Source organism: Archocentrus centrarchus, chromosome 2, assembly GCF_007364275.1.
Source record: "Archocentrus centrarchus isolate MPI-CPG fArcCen1 chromosome 2, fArcCen1, whole genome shotgun sequence".
Lineage (NCBI taxonomy): Eukaryota > Metazoa > Chordata > Actinopteri > Cichliformes > Cichlidae > Archocentrus > Archocentrus centrarchus.
The window spans coordinates 5,505,049-5,521,390 of NC_044347.1; the positions used below are offsets into that span (position 1 = coordinate 5,505,049).

The window sequence follows — 16,342 nt, forward strand, 5'->3', positions numbered from 1 at the left end:
ATCATCTGCATAACAATGAAAATTGATGCAGTGCTTTCTAATAATACTGCCTAAGGGAAGCATGTATAATGTAAATAAAATTGGTCCTAGCACAGAACTCTGTGGAACTCCATAATTAACCTTAGTGTGAAGAAGACTCCCCATTTACATGAACAAATTGGAGTCTATGAGATAAATATGATTCAAACCACTGCAGTGCAGTACCTTTAATACCTATAGCATGCTCTAATCAGAGGCTCTAAGAAGATCATTTGTAACCTTCACTAATGCTGTTTCTGTACTGTGATGAATTCTGAAACCTGACTGAAACTCTTCAAATAAACCGTTCCTCTGCAGATGATCAGTTAGCTGTTTTACAACTACTCTTTCAAGAATCTTTGAGAGAAAAGGAAGGTTGGAGATTGGCCTATAATTAGCTAAGACAGCTGGGTCAGTAATGGCTTTTTAAGTAGAGGTTTAATTACAGCCACCTTGAAGGTCTGTGGTACATAGCCAACTAATAAAGACTGATTGATCATTTTTAAGATTGAAGCATCAATAATTGGAAAGACTTCTTTGAACAGTCTAGTAGGAATGGGATCTAACAAACATGTTGCTGGTTTGGAGGAAGTAACTATTGAAGTTAACTCTGAAAGATCAACTGGAGCGAAAGAGTCTAAACAAATACCAGCAGTGCTGAAAGCAGCCGAACATGAAGAATAATCTTTGAGATGGTGACTAAAACAGGAAGTGACTCAAGGGAACAGACATGCAGACCTGACACTGAACACTGGGAAACACAAGAAACTAGAAAATCAAACATAACCAAACCCCAGATCAGACAAATAAAGACAAAACAAAAAACACACAGGGTCATATGAACCCCAGGCCATGACAATATTAACCCAATGCAGTAGTTTTGAAGTTCACCATGCTTGTCAAAATTCACTCAGCAGACTAGACCAGGATCTGCCTTCTAGAAGAACTTTTATATTTTGTGAATCAGGGGTCTCAAACTCGCGGCCCGCATCCGCCCCCACCCCCTACTTCTGGTCCAATTTGATGTCAAAAATAAAAGACAATTTGGGCCTTTAAGTTACTTTTTTGACATTTTGCTTTCCCCTCTAATTAAGAGGAGTTAGCAAAATGCCAGATGTGGCTCGGGGGCCGCGAGTTTGAGACCCCTGTTGTAAATGATACCCAAAGAAGGGTTTCAAGGGAAGGATGATGGGAAATTTTTTTACCCCAATGCTGATATTTACAGTTATTTTTTCTACTTCTGTTCATTTGCAACTAAACTGCTTTTTATACTTAAATAAAATGCATTCTGTGTGTCTAAAAGTGGTGGGAGAATTTGAGGTCTGCTGGAATTACTCTTATTCATTTTCAGGGCCCCAGAACCATCTGCCACCTCTAATGAAAATCTGTAGAGGCTGACAGGTGACCAAGCAAAAGCCCGAAACAATGGATGGAGGAAGAGTATAAATTCCACGCTTAGAAGAGAGTAGTTAGAGCGTGTGGTGTGGGTGCCATTGCTGTGCGTTTTTTCCCTTGCTCACTGCTGAGGCAAAAACTCCCGGGAGGCTTCGGCTTGCTTGCACTCCGTATGACTTTGTCTGTTAATAAACCCTGGTAACAAAACCTGCTGATCGCCAGTGATATTTTAAGAAGTTTGGTGCTACTGCTGAGAAGCACTTTTGCTCCATTGGGATTATTTTTCACCTGCTAAAAAGATAATGGGAGTGTCGAGCCACGAAAACAACAAACCGAACCAGAGTCAGACTGAAACGGACTAAAGAGCGCAGGTGTGAAAAGAGCCTTAAATGAGGAGAGTCTCACACAGGAGGATGAACTGCTGCTTGGCTCAGTGTGTGTTTGATTCCCGCTGGAAGAAAGATGTTTAACAGAGACACAGACACAGAGATAAACAGGCTCTGACTCAGTGACACATTCAGACAAACACTGAGAGAAGAAATGATGTGAATCATAACGAGTGGATATTAATACTAACAGTCATTTCTATAATATTGTGTAGCGGGGAATTCTTAGTGGAAACTGCTCCTCTCCTGAGTGCTGCTTGTGAATGCAGCATGAACCCTGAGTCCTCCTCTAGCTCTCTAATCAGAGCTGATTATAGGGCTCACCTGGAGTCCATGGTTCAGGCTCTCCTGGCTTTTTGCTCTGATCTTGGTTGCAGATGGCAGTGATGCTCACAGGTATGTGGGAAATGGATTCAGTGTGTTTAGATGAGCTGTTAGAGCACATTTAGTGCTTTCTTTTCTCTTCTAGTCTGATCCTGCTGTTTGTGGAGCGCATTCATTTCCTTTGGTGCTTGTTTGGCTGCCCAGTGCCTGATGGTGGTGAGCAGGATCACAGCATTAAGTGTGTAGTGTGGGATTATAGTAGGTTGGAGCTGGACTGTTCCAGAGAAACTATCAGGATCACTGCCCTCCAGTGGTCACTGTCAGTAACTACAACTCTGCACATCCAATAATCCTGACATTATGACACATTTCCTGCAGTGTTTCAACACTAATGTGCATCAGTGTGATAATGATAAAAAACAGAAGCTCTTCTCTCAGCTTTATAGAACAAAGCAGATATTTAATCATTTGGATCAATAAATGAATGATTTACAGTCTTTTGTCTTTTCATTGGAGTCTGAACCACAGAAAAATCAATGTTGTCAAATAATGAAATTTCTATCTAGTTTCTAAAGGATCATTTAATTGTCCAAATGCCACCACAGACAAGTTAAAGTCTAGTTGTGATTTCATCATTCTAACAGCAGTAAAATAAATGTCAGGATGAACTCTGGCTGCTCACCAAACTTGTGTTCATTGGACAATAATGTGTGAACGTCTCTGAGCAGTTTGTAAATTGATGTTTTGGGTCAGTGCAGCTCAGTGATTCCTCTCTGATATCACAGTTTGTCTCATCTGCAGCAAACGAACTGCAGCTGACATGAACTGAATCATCTGAGCTGAACTGAGCTTCAGAGAAACACAACATCCTGATATTCACTGTGAAGCTTTGAGTGGAAAAAGACAGAAAAACAACATGTGGATCCTGGAATAATGGCAGCTTCCATCTTTAAAGGACTGAAGAGGAAGAAACACTTTTTTGATGGTTCATCTAACAGGAGGAGACTTTGTCTACTAAACTCAGCACAGAGAAACAGAGGAAGCAGGGTTGGACCTTAACCTCAACCCAGGATAAAGAGGTTCAGTGAATGTGGTGTTGAAGGTGTGGAGGTGGATCAGAGTGTCAGAGGAGACTCTGTAGAAGGACAGAGTGTCAGCAGGACAGTCCACATACACTGCTACTCTGTTAGAGACAGAGGAGGAGGAAATGGACATTTGTCTGTTATTGTGCCAGACAGAGAAACCATTGATATAAGAACACCTCAGACTCCAGGACTGATCATTTGAGCCAAACCCACATTCTGTTACATGGCCTTTCCTGCTGATCCTTCTGTAACTCACTGATATTTCAATGTCTCCGCTCCACTCGACCTCCCAGTAACAGCGACCAGTCAGACCATCTCTACACAGCAGCTGAGGACACTGATCAAATCTGTCTGGATGATCAGGATATGACTGATCCTTCATCACATGTGTCACCTTCCTGTTGTTGTCAGACAGTTTGAGGTTTGTGTTCACTGTGTTTGTGTTGATTGTGAGTTGACAGGAATCTGATGGAGAGAACAAACACAATCCAGCTGCAGTTATTGATCCATCATCTGTTCATTGATTGACACTTTGATGATGACTCCTGACATCAGAGATGTGAATGAGTGATGTGACAGTTTGAAGATGGTTGAATGTGTGCTGCTTTGTTTTCATCAATCACATTAAAAACACACTTACACTTCCTCAGACCTGGGATCAGCCATCGGACTCCAGCAGGCTCCGCCCTGAAAGGAGGAGGGGGGTCAGAGCAGCACAGTCTCTATCAGCATGCACACATGGATGTTACATTATATTTCTTTTCAATAACAAAATTCACATGTAGGAGATGTTTGATCTCTATTTGTAAGTGAAGAATAGTCACAACAAATATCCATAATATTTATTTTCTTTACTGCTTATTGAATTTATGCCTGTCAGAGAGTGAGAGGGTGTGACATACTCTGGTCAGATCACCAATCATGCACAGGACTAATGCAGAGAGTCAAAAAAAAAAAAAAAAACCCCACACAATCACATCCACACCTACAGCCAATTTAGAAAGGCTGACAGCATTCCTTCCTCCTTTAGACTCTCTCTGTTTCTGCAGCAGGCCTCTCCATACCTGAGAGTTTCCAGTCTAAGGTGCCTCAGCAGCTTCATCTCTGCCCCTCCTGGATGGTTATAACTCAGGTCCAGCTCTCTCAGATAAGAGGTATTGGATCTCAGAGCTGAGGCCAGAGAAGTACAGCCTTCCTCTGTGATCAGACAACCTGACAGTCTGTAGATGCACAAAACAACACATCACAGACACTGTTAGGGTACTAATCTTCATGCTGTTTCCACATTCTCATTGTTAACTGATTGTGTCATGTTTTTGCCATCATGTCTTCATCAACATGTTTTTATCTGTATTGTGTACATATGTAATGTAAAAGATGCAACACATTCCACTTAAGAGTTCACAATAATGTGACAAAAACATCCTACATTGCATCCAATGTCATTTGGGATCCATGTAAGCCTACTTCCTGGAAGTACTGTCTATAGCTAAAATACAAGACATGCTTTATTTTTGTCTGAATGTGGCTTGTAGCATAAATATGTAACTATACAAATGTAGTCCATTTAAAACCATAAAGAGACATAATAGTGCAAAACTTACACATTTAAATTTCATATCAATACCATTACAGCATGGATAGAACTGATTATTGTATACATGTATTGTTATTGTGCATAGGTCATTTTATCCTAATTCCTTTTGCTGCAACCTTGGTTATGTTAAGCTATTTGAAGGCAACGATATAGCAGTCATAAAAATAAAATTCAAATCAGTAGGTAGGCTGCCTTGCAATTTTTTAATCAGCTCAGCAAGTACAAGGCTTGAGTGTTCTTTTTTTTGGGGTTAATAGCATTGAAAGGTTTCTGGTTGCAGTGGCAAAAAAAGTAAAACATGCATCACTTTGAAGCTTACGGTAATTAGTACTGGCATACTGGGCTCTTCCATGGTGCAACAGTACTATTGTTAGAGGATGACTAAAAGTTTATTTAAGTAAAAAAAAGATGGATAATTTAAACAAGCTCATGAGTTCTTACCTTAGAGTGTTGAGTTTACAGTGTTGACTCTTCAGTCCAGAAGACAGGAGCTTCACACCTGAATCCTGCAGGTCATTGTTACTCAGGTCCAGCTCCCTCAGATTAGAGGACCGGGAGCTGAGAACTGACGACAGGACTTCGCAGCTTCTCTTTGAGAGGTTACAGACACTCAGTCTGAAGAGAAAGCAATCACAAGCTCTTAAATGGTTTGCAACATACTTATCTGACAGACACTTCATTCAGTCTGCTTGCAGATACTATCAAATCATTTCCTAGGAGACTTGGTATTATTTTTGACCTGCATCTGAATTTTTAATCTTACATTCAAAAGCTCATACAGTCTTCTTTCAATAATTTAAGAAACACTGCAAAAATCAAATCTTTACTGACAATCGATGTGAAACTTTTAGTACACACTTCAATTTTCTCCCATCTCAAGTATTCTAATTCACTTTTCATGTGTATTTCTCAGTCCCCCTTAGCCTTGTCTTCAGTTAGCCCAGAACACAGCAGCTATGCTGTTTACAAAACCTAGCCAGTGCTCACACATCACTCTTATTCTTGTTTTCCTTCAATGACTAACAATACAATATTAACAATACTAGGGCCCATATACGGGCCCAAAAAAAATTGCCAAAAAAATCCAGGATTGTTTAAAGGAATAAATCATATTAAATTACATATAAAGCCCTACATGACCAGGTTCCTGCCTATATAGCAGACCTGCTTGGACCTTATATCAGCAGTCGTCTTGTCCAATCATCTGACCAGGTCTTCTAACTGTTGCACATTTTTATTTTAAAACCAGAGACAATCATGCTTTAGCGGATGTAGCTCTGAAACTTTGTCACTGCCTTCCTCAGCCCAGTCTGTGGTTTGTTTTAAACAACTGCAGAAAACTCATTTTTAGTGTGTCCTTAATATTTTCCCCATTATTCTTGGCTGTTGGACTTCTTATGCATCTATGAAGAGTGTGTACAGGAATGAATGTTAGGTGGTATATTTGTGTGTTGGAACATCTTTAATGTGTGGTTTTATACAAACTGTGAAACCTTTTGTGTGTTTTAAAAATGCTATGCAAATAAAGCTAAGTGTGAACATAATCATTTAAATATAAAGACAAAAGATGGCAGTGAATTTAAACAGTAACTCACAGAGCTTTGTTGGAGGCTTTGACCACTGGCAGCAGCCTCAGCAGAGACTCCTCTGAAGCAGAGTATTTCTGCAGGTCAAACACATCCAGATCTTTTTCTGATGACAGTAAGATGAAGACCAGAGCTGACCACTGAGCAGGAGACAGTTTATCTGTGGAGAGACTTCCTGATCTCAAGGACTTTTGGATCTCCTTCACTAGAGAACGATCATTCAGTTCATTCAGACAGTAAAACAGATTGAAGCTTCTCTCAGATCGAGGATTCTCCTCAATCTTCCTTTTGATGTACTGGACTGTTTCCTGATTGGTCCGTGAGCTACATTTTCTGTGTGTCACTAGGCCTCGTAGGAGAGTCTGATTGGTCTGCAGTGAAAGACCCAGGAGGAAGCGGAGGAACAAGTCCAGGTGTCCATTTGGACTCTGTAAGGCCTTGTTCACAGCAGACTTGTAGAAGTGTGTCCTTGTTTGTTGTTCTTCCAGCAGATTGACTCCAGAGTTGATGAGGGTCAGATGGACATGAAGAGCAGCCAGAAACTCCTGAACACTCAGATGGATGAAGCAGAACACCTTGTCCTGGTACAGCCCTCTCTCCTCTTTAAAGATCTGTGTGAACACTCCTGAGTACACTGAGGCTGCTCTGATATCGATGCCACACTCTGTCAGGTCTGATTCATAGAAGATCAGGTTTCCTTTCTGCAGCTGATCCAAAGCCAGTTTTCCCAGACACTCAATCATCTTCCTGCTCTCTGGACTCCAGTGTGAATCTGTCTCAGCTCCTCCATCATACTTGACCATCTTCACTTTGGACTGAACCACCAGGAAGTGGATGTACATCTCAGTCAGGGTCTTGGGCAGCTCTTTCATCTTTCTTGTTTTAAGCATATCATCCAGAACTGTAGCAGTGATCCAGCAGAAGACTGGGATGTGGCACATGATGTGGAGGCTTCGTGATGTCTTGATGTGGGAGATGATCTTGGTGGCCTTTTTCTTATCCTTGAATCTCTTCCTGAAGTACTCCTCCTTCTGTGAGTTAGTGAATCCTCTGACCTCTGTCACCATGTCAGCAAACTCAGGAGGAATCTGATTGGCTGCTGCAGGTCGTGTGGTTATCCAGAGGCGAGCAGAGGGAAGCAGTTTTCCTCTGATAAGATTTGCCAGCAGCAAATCCAATGAGGTGGACTTTCTAGGGTCATTTAGGATTTTAGTGTTGTGGAAGTCCAGAGGAAGTCGACACTCATCCAGACCATCAAAGATGAACACAACCTGGAAGTCTTCAAAGCTGCAGATTCCTGCTTCTTTGGTTTCAGTAAAGAAGTGATGAACAAGTTCCACCAAGCTGAACTTTTGCTCTTTCAGCACATTCAGCTCTCTGAAAGTGAATGGAAACATGAACTGGATGTCCTGGTTGGCTTTGTCTTCAGCCCAGTCCAGAGTGAATTTCTGTGTTAAGACTGTTTTCCCAATGCCAGCCACTCCCATTGTCAGCATTGTTCTGATTGGTTCATCTCTTCCAGGTGAGCCTTTAAAGATGTCTTCTGGTCTGATTGTTGTTTCTGGTCTGTGTCTTTTCCTGGATGCTGTTTCAATCTGTCTGACCTCATGTTCATCATTGACCTCTGCAGCCCCTCCCTCTGTGATGTAGAGCTCTGTGTAGATCTGATTCAGAAGGGTTGGGTTTCCTGCTTTAGCGATCCCCTCAAAAGCATAGTGGTACTTCCTTTTCAGCTTAGATTTGAATTTGGGCTGACACTTGTCAAGTGTTGCTAACAGAAAAAAAAAAAAGTACAGGTTTTTCTGCATGTTGTGGCTGGTTTATTCAGTGTCAGGTAAGTATTTTTGTTGTCAGTCCATCCAATCCAATCCAATCCATCCATTTATGCCATTTATCTGAGTTCAGATCATGGGAGAAATCCAAGCAAAGACATCCCATCCCCACCGCCCCCAGCTCTTACAGGAGGACAGAGGTTTTCCCAAGCAGCCAATAAATGTAATCTCTCCAATGTGATTTATAATCCCGCATGAATCTATGTGTATTGTCTGGCAAATGTGACAAGTGGTTTACCGTTAAAATGTATCAACCATATAGATTTAACACAGAGGCATAAATCCCACTTTAGGCCAGGACGCTGTACTTATATCCAAAATCTTATTCTTTTAGTCACTATCCAAATCTCATAATCTAGAGCACAATGAGCTGGTTAAGTGTTCCACAACCACAACAAAAACTTCATTGGTCCTCTTAAATCCAAGGTACAACTATTTGATGGACTCCCCTTTCCAGTATTCTGGCATACCCGGCCAGGTTGAGGAGTGTGATTCCCTGAAGTTAGAGCACACCCACCAATCCACCAACTTAAAAAGAGAAATCACCACCCCAGTCCGTCAATCCAAAGGCACTCTCCCAACTGCTCCCTGCTCTCCCAATGCTGCTTGGATTAACAAGGTCTGCATCAGGTGTTGAGGAACCAGGGCAAAAAGATAAGTGGGCTACTGGAACTAGATGGATGGGCAACTGGGCAATTGAGATGAGAATTGGGAACTTTTGGAATGCTACTACACATGTAATCCCTTTCACTGGCAACTGCTATCGCAACTAGAGATTGACAAGGTACAACACAAATGCTACAACAAGAGGAAACCAGGACAGCAGGTCGGGGAGGGGGGGGGGGATACCATCGTCCCCACGCTCCACACACCCCAATAATAATAGTATGCTGAATACCATAGCAGCTGACCTGAAAGATGGAAACCTGGACCCTTCAAAGCTGACTACCAAGACTATGTGAAGTACCCTTTGAAAGTCCACTACTCACAATCCCCACTTTGACCATCACTGAAACAAATCAGATGATCTATACCACGGCCGTAGTGATCCTTGAGATGCTTGCCCATAAGATGAGTAGACACAAGGAGCAGCACCCTCCTAAGGGAAGATAGCCAGATATCAGACTTGCCCAAGAAGTACAACAGTTTGTCCATACCTGAGGCCTTAGAGACTGCCAAGCAAAGGCTCACAGCCTTGGCTAACTGCCTGAGGAGGTACACCAGAGGGATAGAAGCCAGAACAATAAGCCAGATGTTCTCCACTGAACCATCCATGGTGCACTCTCAGAGGCCAGGGAACAATATAGGAACAAGCTATGATTCACTTATGATATAATTCATACTTACTGGACGAAGAAGCTATCTGCACTCATTGAGCGCCTGGCAGCACAAATGAACGAGATGTTAGAGGCTAAGATGCACCCAGAATGGCTGACTGAAGGCTGGACAGTCCTGATCCCCAAGGACCCCCAAAATGGACTGGTCCATCCAACTACCGGCCCATAACCTGCCTCAGTACAACATGGAAACTCCTGTCAGGCATCATAGCAGCTAAGATGAGCAGGCACATGGCACAATACATGAGCAAGGCCCAGAAAGGAATTAGCAGAGATACCAGAAGAGCAAAATGCCAGCTACTGGTAGGTAGAGCAGTCACTCAAGATTGTAAGGCCAGACTGACCAACCTGTGCACTCCCTTAATTAATTACAAGAAAGTCAATGACCCGATGCGGCACACACAGCTCCTGGAATGCTCAGAATTATACAAAATCAACAGAGCCCTAAGAGCCTTCATCAGGAACTCAATGGGGATGTAGAGAACAATGCTGGAGGCCAACTTTAAGCCAACTGGACAAATAATTGCAGGATTTACAAAGATGCTCTGTCTATGGAGCTAAATTGGGGCCATAAAGTTTGTTTGAAAAAATAAAATTTTGAAACTGAAATTATTTTAAACCGGAAAAAAAAAATGTAAACAGGAAAAAAACAGTTTTGCAACAGGAAAAAAAAAAAAAAACGATTTGAAATTTTTTTTTTTGTTTCACAACTGCTTTTCAGATTCAAGGTTGTTTTTTGCACTTTCAGATTTTTTTTTCGCAGTTTCAAAGTTTTTTTTCCGAGTTCAAACTTTTGGCCCTCTTATGGCGTGGGGGGCGGAGCCTCAGATAACGGGGGTGTGGAATCATGACTGACAGCTCCACACAGCAGCTGAACAACATATTCCCAGCTGTTGCATTAAGGGACCGTGGGAACTGGAAATGTCTCTAACGCATCATCGATATTCTATATGTATGTGATTGGTTTTGAAAGATAACATGCTTCACCGATACAAGCAGCTTATATGAATACATGACTCAAATCTCAGAGGAAAAAATATGATCTTGACAGATTTGCACAGCATTTTAAGCCCGCGCTGGAGATTTCCCATGTTCTCAAAGTAAAGCAGAAGCCTCATCTTCATAGACATATTCTCGTCCTCATCTGAGCTGTCAGTCATGATTCCACACCCCCGTTATCTGAGGCTCCGCCCCCACGCCAAAACAGGGCCAAAAGTTTGAACTCGGAAAAAAACTTTGAAACTGCGAAAAAAAAATCTGAAAGTGCAAATAAAAAAAAAAAAAACCTTGAGTCTGAAACAGGGTTATTATAGTTAACGAAAACGAACGAAATAACGAAAACTGAAATTGAAAAAACATTGTCGTTAACTGAAATAAATAAAAACTATAATTAAAAGGAAAAAAACGATAACTAATTAAAACTGAATTGTGAGTTTACAAAACTAACTAAAACTAACTGAAATAATCGATAAACTTACTTTCATTTACTTGTTTTTTTGGGGGGTTTTTTAAGCCTTGTGGATTGATATGAAATCATTGTTTCCGCTCTCCGAGTTTAAGCTGGGAGCGCCACAGGACAACTGTGTGAGTGCGCATGTGCGTGCGCTCACCGCGCTGGTCCGCAAAGTAATGGCTGCGGTCTGCCGAGTCCCGTATGGAGGTTCTTTGAGTACAAACACCTGCACACGTCCACAAGGTAATTAACACACACAATCCAGCTACACAAGCATAAATGCGGACATGAGGTCGGCAACTTCTGTAGGTTGTGTACAGAGGCCGCAAAGACCCTGCAGGTTTAATTAGCGAGCATCTAACCAAGCTAGCTCCAAAACAGAAGCAGCTTCAGGTGGTGAGAACATCAGGATGCAGATGGATTTGACCTTTGACTCCTTCAAAGAGTTTGTTTTTGTTTAACACCACATGTAGGCGTTATTAATCTGCTGCACTGATGCTGAAGTTTATTGTGGAGTTTATTGTAGAATTTATTGAGTTTGGGAGTTCATGTTTTTCTTTGTTTCTCCCTGGTTATGCTCATGTGTGTCCTTAATATTACACAAATTTAGCATGTCTTGTGAACAGTTGGTTGTTGACTATATTTCTTTAAACTGTATCTTTTGTCAAGTTTTCATTACACAATAGTCACTTTTGCGCCTTGAATCTTGCACCTGATTAGGTATGAAAATACTAAAACTAATACTGAAACTAACTGAAACTAACTAAAACTAAGCATGAAACCAAAAATAAAAACTAATAAAAACGAGCAAAACCACTCTGAAAACTAATTAAAACTAACTGAATTAGAGAAAAAAAAGTAAAAACTAACTAAAACTAAACTATAATGTAAAATCCAAAACTATTATAACCCTGGTCTGAAATGTAGTTTTGAAATATTTTTTTTTAGTTTCACATTTTTTTTTTTCAGTTGCAAAACTTTTTTTTTTCCTGTTCAGATTTTTTTTTCGGGTTCAAAATAATTTTTCAGTTTCAAAATAATTTTTCAGTTTCAATTTTTTTTTTTTTTTCGAACAAACTTTATGGCCCCAATTTAGCTCCATATCTGTCCCCACTGCTGTTCTGCATTAGGCCTGAATCCCCCTCAGCCACATCATCAACAAGCCACCTCCTGGGCATGGATGACCTCAAGCTGTATGCCAGAAGTGAACAAGATATTGATTCACTGATCCACACCACTAGGATCTGCAGCAATGTCACTGAAATGCCAATTGGACTGGAGAAGTGTAGTTGGATGGTAACAAAGAGATGGGACTGCACTAACAGCAGTATTCTCTCACAGCTCAAACAAACTGTGCAATGATATCATAATTAAAGAAATATTAGTTCTCACCTAGCTGAGCAGATGGCCCAGAGGACAAACCAAGCTCACAGGAAAGTGTAGGATCTATGGTACCAAGATGACTGATCATTATCCTGCAGGCTTCCTCTCCTTTTTTCTTCACCGTGTCAATGATGCAGCGTGCCTTATTTGCTCTGGTTTGGTTCTTCTCCAGTATCCATTCTTTCTCCAGTTCATTCAAGACATTCTCAGTTTCAAGGGCCTCAAGGAGCTGTACAAGATTTTCTGCTGTCACCCTCTTCACAAACTCTAGCCTGATTTTGGCAACCCACTTTTCTGAGGAAATAATAAAAAAAAAATTCAAATGAAGAGTTCAACGTTTTCTAAAAATAAACATATAAAAAGAGAAAAACTAGCACAACTAGTTATCAGTCACTGTCAAATATAATGTGATTCGCTGGGTGTTGGAAAATTATCTTTTAGTAATACTTAATCAAACATTCCAGAAAAACGTATGAGATCCAATAACAGTGACTGGGTGTATGAAATCACCTGCTGAATGAGTTGCTTTGATTGGTGAATCCATCAGCCGTTGATTTACAGCCTTCTCCAGCTTTGACCTAAAAAAAAAAAAAGAAATTGTTAATATCTTATCTGTGTATCTTATTAATTTAAATACAGAATATACGAAGGCCCTCCAAGAGGCAGGACGGCAGTTGGGCCTACTGGGATGGATTAAATAGTAATGAACGGAAGAGACAAGGACCATAAGAAATTCCTCTGAACATCAACTCCTCTCCATGTTCACAACCAGCAAACCTGCCCAAGAAGCTGGAAAGCTGCAGTAAGATCATGTAACCAAAGGCAAGGGACCAGCAGAAACAGCCCACACTTAAAGAACACCTGAACATACTCCAGGAGCATTCCCTGTGAGGGTCAGTTGAGTGCAGACTACACACAATCAGTAACATCATCTACGAGGAGTGTAGAGAGTGATAGAGAAAGGATGATGGGAGGAACACATCAAGGAACTCCTGCACAACAGATGCCAGTTGCACCATAGGTGGAGAAAAGCAGCCCCAGAGGAAAAAGCAGAGCTAAACCTACTGTGGGACAAGCTAAAACAGAGGCTAAATAGTGCCAGGTTGACCAGATAAGGAGACAGAATAAAAAAGGATGGAGAAGAGGAGAGACTTTTTCAAGGATCTCTTCATGTATGCCCACCAGCTACTGGAGGAGAAGCAAAGTGGAAGGCTGATTATCTCCATAGATGATTTGGAGCAGCATATTAATTCCCAGTATGTAGACGCAACCAAAGAGAGATCACTGGAGTCACCTGGGTACGTGATGTGGCCGGAACCACCAAGCATCCCCTTTGACACCACCCCACCAAAGTCATCAGAAAGGCCAGATAATCCTCAGCACCAGGACCAAATGGACTTCCCTAAAAGCTGTAAAAGAACTAACAAAAATCATTTGGAACCTCATAAGAGTTGCATGGAAAAAACTAATCCGTCCCACCCATATGGCAAAAGGTACTCAGAGTTTTTTATCCTTAAAGAGGAGAATGCCACACCAGCAACCAGTTCAGAAGCATTACCCTGTTAAATGTGACGGAGAAGATGTTTTTTTTGCAGTTCTGGCAAGGATCACAATCTTTCTGAAAAGCAGCAATTCTATTGATACAAGTTGCCAGAAACCCATCTCCCAGGCTTCCCAGGATGCATTGAATGTTCATCCATGATCTGGGAGTAAATACAGCATGTAATAAAGGGAGAAGGGAAACCTACACGTGGTGTGGCTTGACTTGGCGAATGCGTATAGCTCAGTACCACACAAGCTGATTGATTTTGCATTGGAATTCTTTCGCATACACACTTGCATCATCAGCATCATAGCCAAGTATTTCAGCAACTTCTAAATGTACCCAAATGTACAACAGGATGGCAACAACATTGGCATAGGTTGCTCAACAGCACCGATCTTCTCTGTGGCCACCTTCAATATCATCCTCATTGGCACCAAGCTAATGGCCAGAGGTGTAAGATTGCCATCTGGAGTAAGACTCCCAGCCCTGAGAGGTTATATAGATTATGTCACGAGAATCCTTCAGACACCCCCATACAAAGCTCATGAAGCCCTCAAAGTCCTGAAGCCTGTCAACCAGGATGGGGATGACCGCTGCTGGCAGAGCCACATATTCAAACTCTCAGGAGACAGTCCACATCAGAGCTAACAGATGGAGAGGGTGGTACAGAAACACCTGATTGATGGACTGGCGAAGATTGGTAAGAGCCAGCTTCCAGGGAAATTGAAAGTGTGGTGCTACCTGTTCACGCTGCACCAGCAGTTACTGTGGCCACTGAAAGTCAACAAAGTTCACTCAAAGATCACTGCAACACTTACTTTTCCTGCATTGCCAATGACACATTGATCAAAAACACCAGTCAGCACTTTTTACAGTGACATTTCAGCTAGCCTGGCCCCCAAAAATGGCCAAACAGAAAGTGGACTTTGGAAACAGGTGGGAGGCAAAGGACCTGTTTACTGACATCAGAGGGAAATCCCTGCGTCTCCTTTCCCTGCCTGGGATGTTTGGGGAAAGAACAGATTGGTGAGACAGATGCAGGAGAAGATGCAGAGGGAGACCTGCGCAGGTGAGCTAACAGTGCATCACTGCATCACACACCAGGAAACGCTGCACAGCAGAGTCCTGAAGACAGAACGTGTCATAAGCACCGTAACACAGACAGTGAACTTTATGAGAGGCAGTTTCAGTCTTTTCTGGATGAAACACCTTCTGAATGTGATGATGTGCTGTATCACAAACAGTTGTGATGAGCTGACTGAGGAAATTTGTCAGTTCATGGAAAGTAAGAAAGAAATGGAATATGAGAGAAAACTAAATAGCCCGGCACTGACGCTGCCCCCCCTCAGCAGACAATAGCAAAGTAGATGGCACTCGTTATCACAGGCTGGTAGTCTCTTACCTGTCTGAAAAGGTAGTTTTACCCTTTAAAATACTGTAGAGATATACCGGAGGTGTGTGGTAATATGTATATGTTTTTAATCCAAAGGTGCACACATTTTTTTAAATTTTTTTTTTGCGGTGCACATTTTATATTTAAAAGAAAAACACAAAGTGGTGAGTGGTATTTTACTGCATTTTAAAAATATGCAGTCCATAAATTACTTGTAAAACAGTTGATAGGACATCTATGTAACCCTTAATAAATCATGTTATTAATGTGCTTATTTATTTATGGTCAGTCTTAAGAAAGCCAGGAAAAGCGTCACCAGGTTCCTGCATTTTAATACACTCTCACACACTGTAGCAGACAGAAGGTGTTTATTTGTTCATATTTAATGTCATTTTCTTTGTAAATAATGAGTATGTAATTTACCCTGTGTTGTATTACTGACATCTGTTGGTGGAATTGTGTATTGCATCGAGACGTGACGCGACCGCATGACTGACTGACTGACTGACCCACGCTACCGGAGGCTGCAGACGACAGATAAGTTAGTTTGGATTTAAGCTTGAAGGAGACAATGACACGGACAAAAACATCTGCATGTTTGGGCAAACACGGCATGTTTATGTATTTCTAAATGTTAATAAATGCTTATATTGTGCAAAAATAAGACTGAACACTAATGCAGTGTTCCTTCTCTACCTGCCAGCATATGCAGTATGCTGCAGTATTCTGCTGGTGACTTTTATTGCGGAACATGTTGTATTTGATGGCTTTCACGGTGGAGCGGAGCATTCCAACAGAGGAGATAACAGGACATCTCAGTGCATCGAGTAATGCTCAAAGTAAGCAGCGTCGTTCCCGCTGTGACTGATCGTTTATTTGGAAAGTCGGTGTATCAGCAGCACGGGATTATTCCGGTAGATTAATCTTTGGGTCCCTCCGGTAAAGTAGCTTTTCACTGAGTCTTCACCCTAAATGTTTAGAACAGAGCTCCACATGTTTCTGCCATA

General features: G+C 41.5%; 1 protein-coding gene across 1 annotated transcript in view; it reads right to left on the minus strand.

Moving 5' to 3' along the window:
• Positions 1-3,143: 3,143 nt before the first annotated feature.
• Positions 3,144-16,342, minus strand: part of LOC115798365 (NLR family CARD domain-containing protein 3-like) — a 91,363-nt gene continuing 78,164 nt past the window's right edge. The window contains exons 6-8 of the mRNA XM_030755203.1: positions 5,247-5,420; positions 3,849-3,895; positions 3,144-3,673 (exon numbers count right to left, since the gene is read on the minus strand). Of these exons, the coding sequence (XP_030611063.1) occupies positions 3,144-3,673; positions 3,849-3,895; positions 5,247-5,420 (751 nt within the window). The remainder of the gene's footprint in view (positions 3,674-3,848; positions 3,896-5,246; positions 5,421-16,342) is intronic.